Here is a 3,320-nt window from a genome sequence, read left to right as displayed (position 1 = left end):
CATATCTGCCTTCGGAAATTCAGACAAGACTGTCGTCACATGAATAAAGCCACAGTGTTTTAGAAGGTATTAATTGTACCTACCATAGCAGCGCCGATCCAGAATAATCGCAGGTACATTTCGCAGCAAATACATTATTTGAAAGGACTTAAACTAGCCCACCCGTTATTAGAGGATAATAGCTTTGATATTTCTTTACTCATTGGAGCAGACCACTACTTGGATGTAATCAAAGATAATATGGTTCGAGGCGACGGACCTACAGCGATGAGCTCAAAGATAGGATATTTGTTATCTGGACCACTTACATGTACAAGAGGACAACTCAATTCACACATGATGCATATATTATCTAGTCACACAAAAGAGGACTATGCTATTGAGATATTTTGGAAATTGGAGTCCCTTGGTATACAAGAAAACGACAAACTTAACACGCAGAAACAGAACATCAAGGAATTTTCATCAACATCGATAGCATATGAGGATGGAAAGTACGTTGCAAAACTTCCATGGATTGAAGAATATCCTGAATTACCGACAAACGAGATGATTGCAAAAGCAAGGACCCATAGAGTAGTTAACCGCTTAAATCAGGAACCAAACTTATTTAAAATATATGGCGATATAATTAGAGAGCAGGAAAAACGTGGTTTCATCGAAAAGGTAAGAGAAAATGAGGACGAGCCACAGCGCATACACTACATACCGCATCACCCAGTCGAAAAGGACTCTACAACTACTCCAATTAGAATTGTGTATGATTGCAGTTGCACAGAGAACGCAAAAAGTCCGAGTTTGAATGACTGTCTTCATTCATATCCGCCAATTTCAAATGACATAACAGAGCTACTTACCAGATTTCGTACTCAAAAGTTTGCAGTGACAACAGACATCGAAAAAGCATTTCTGCAAGTTGGACTTCATAAATCTGACCGTGATGTAACTCGCTTCTTTTGGTTAAGTGACCCAACAGATTCAACCAGTCCGTTTACAACATATCGTTTCAAGTCAGTCTTATTCGGAGCTACATGCTCACCATTTATACTGAATGCAACTTTATTAAAACGCTTTGAAGAGAATCCTAGTCCAACAGCTTCAAGAATTACACAAGATTTATATGTAGATAATGTTTTATCTAGTTTTACAGCCGAAGACGACCTTATACAATTTTACCGAGATTCTAGGTGTTTATTACAGAAAGGAGGCTTTAACCTCAGATCATGGAACTCTAATTCTAACAGACTACGAGAACTTGCTGACACAGAAAACGTACTAGATTCCAGTAAAGAGGTCAACATACTTGGAATGCGCTGGGATGTTGCGAACGACAGACTTTTATTTGCCGAAGTTGACATAGATTCAACCATGGTAGATGTAACAAAAAGAGAAATAATACGACAGTCGTCAAAAATCTTTGATCCGCTTGGCATACTTAGTCCCGTGACTGTGAAAGCTAAGATATTTATGCAGTCACTATGGAAACGTAATTTTGGATGGGACGAACGCTTACCTGAAGATGTAACTACGCAATGGACTACTATCCAAGTTTACGATATGGACTGAGCTACGTGAAAAAAACGTTTCCATTACCGCCTATGTAAATACAATTAAAGATAATGAGCCATTTAAATTAATAAGGCTGTTAGTTTTCTGGGTTGAATTGTTTTACATTTGTGATATGGGGGCCTCTAATAGATGACTATGCGGTATGGGCTTTGTTCATTGTGGAAGGCCATGTGGTAGACTAAAGCTGTTAATTTCTGTGTCATTTGGTCTCTTGTGGAGAGAAGTCTCATTTGCGATCATAACACATCTTCTTTTATAATCATATTAAAGATATATATATATATATATATATATCATGTACTGTAGTACGCCGCTAGATTAAAACTGACGTGGAAAGGTAACACATGCCCACCGAAAGCTCTTTTTTTGAGAGCCCAGGTGGTCGTGTGGTCTAGCGGGACGGCAGCAGTGCAGGTGATTTGGTGTCACGATATCACAGTAGCATGGGTTCGAATCCCGGCGAGGGAAGAACCAAAAATTTGCGAAAGCAAATTTACAGATCTAACATTGTTGGGTTGATGTTTAGACGAGTTGTATATACATTATTTACTCAGCCATGTATCACCATCATTGATGGCGATCCGATGGATACATCTGTTGTAGGGTTGTCACTGACTCAGACGTACTTATGAATATAATTATTTTCTATGACTGTATCTTACATTAATTTGTAGGATCCTTTACTATAGATAATTTAGCCGATCTGTAACAATAACATCTTCATGCCTTATATATCATGTACTGTAGTACGCCGCTAGATTAAAACTGACGTGGAAAGGTAACACATGCGCGCCGAAAGCTCTTTTTTTGAGAGCCCAGGTGGTCGTGTGGTCTAGCGGGACGGCTGCAGTGCAGGTGATTTGGTGTCACGATATCACAGTAGCATGGGTTCGAATCCCGGCGAGGGAAGAACCAAAAATTTGCGAAAGCAAATTTACAGATCTAACATTGTTGGGTTGATGTTTATACGAGTTGTATATATATAAAATATAAGACTGATGTTTATTTGAATTTTGCAAGCATTTTTTATAACATCCTAACACAATTGTTTATTTATAATTGCATTAGAAAATCATCAGTTTAAAGATACAAGACTTTGCAGCTATTCAAGCCGAAAATAAAGGTAACAAGTAAAAGGCTACTATGTACTAATTCCTATTTCTAAATCTATGGATTGATAAATGTGTCCTTTTTGTATTATTTACAAACAAGGGACATTTGGATATTGACCTTTTCTAGTGTAGTAACAATTTTATGGGGAAATTACTAAAACTGAAAAATAATTCAATATTTTTGTTATTAAAAATGGCTTTTTTTTAATAATCATCTTTATTAAATAAAAAGATGGAAAACAGGAGAGAACTAAAACATTTTCTCTCAGCTAATACCAAAAATTAAGAATCATACTTTTTTAAGGAGTGATCTCATATGGATTCAACTGAGATGTCACCATTATCAAATTACCCTGAAGTAAAGGGTCTATATATTATATTCATAAAATGATTAATACTATACATTATTTCTTAAAACATTTTATGGAAATGTTATAACTTTTTGTATACCAAAGACTACATTATATTTCATAGAAGACATTGATTATATTGTGGTCTATATTTAATGTACATGTAACCAGTTGTCTTTGCATTGGATTGTATACTATATAGTTAAGTTTTTGAAGTCCCTTTATTGTAACAGTTTTATACTGTTTACCATCAGATGACACATGTTGTACTGAATTATCCACACTCATC

General features: G+C 36.0%; 1 protein-coding gene across 1 annotated transcript; it reads left to right on the top strand.

Moving 5' to 3' along the window:
- Positions 1–240: 240 nt before the first annotated feature.
- LOC134697664 (uncharacterized) lies at positions 241–1,566 on the top strand. Its single transcript, XM_063559948.1, has one exon. It carries the CDS (start codon positions 241–243, stop codon positions 1,564–1,566), a length of 1,326 nt encoding a protein of 441 aa, XP_063416018.1.
- The last annotated feature ends 1,754 nt before the right edge of the window (positions 1,567–3,320 follow it).

The sequence above is a fragment of the Mytilus trossulus genome, chromosome 14 (assembly GCF_036588685.1).
Source record: "Mytilus trossulus isolate FHL-02 chromosome 14, PNRI_Mtr1.1.1.hap1, whole genome shotgun sequence".
NCBI classification, from domain to species: domain Eukaryota; kingdom Metazoa; phylum Mollusca; class Bivalvia; order Mytilida; family Mytilidae; genus Mytilus; species Mytilus trossulus.
Note: the sequence above shows the minus strand (reverse complement) of the source record. Positions and strands in the feature narration are given on the sequence as shown.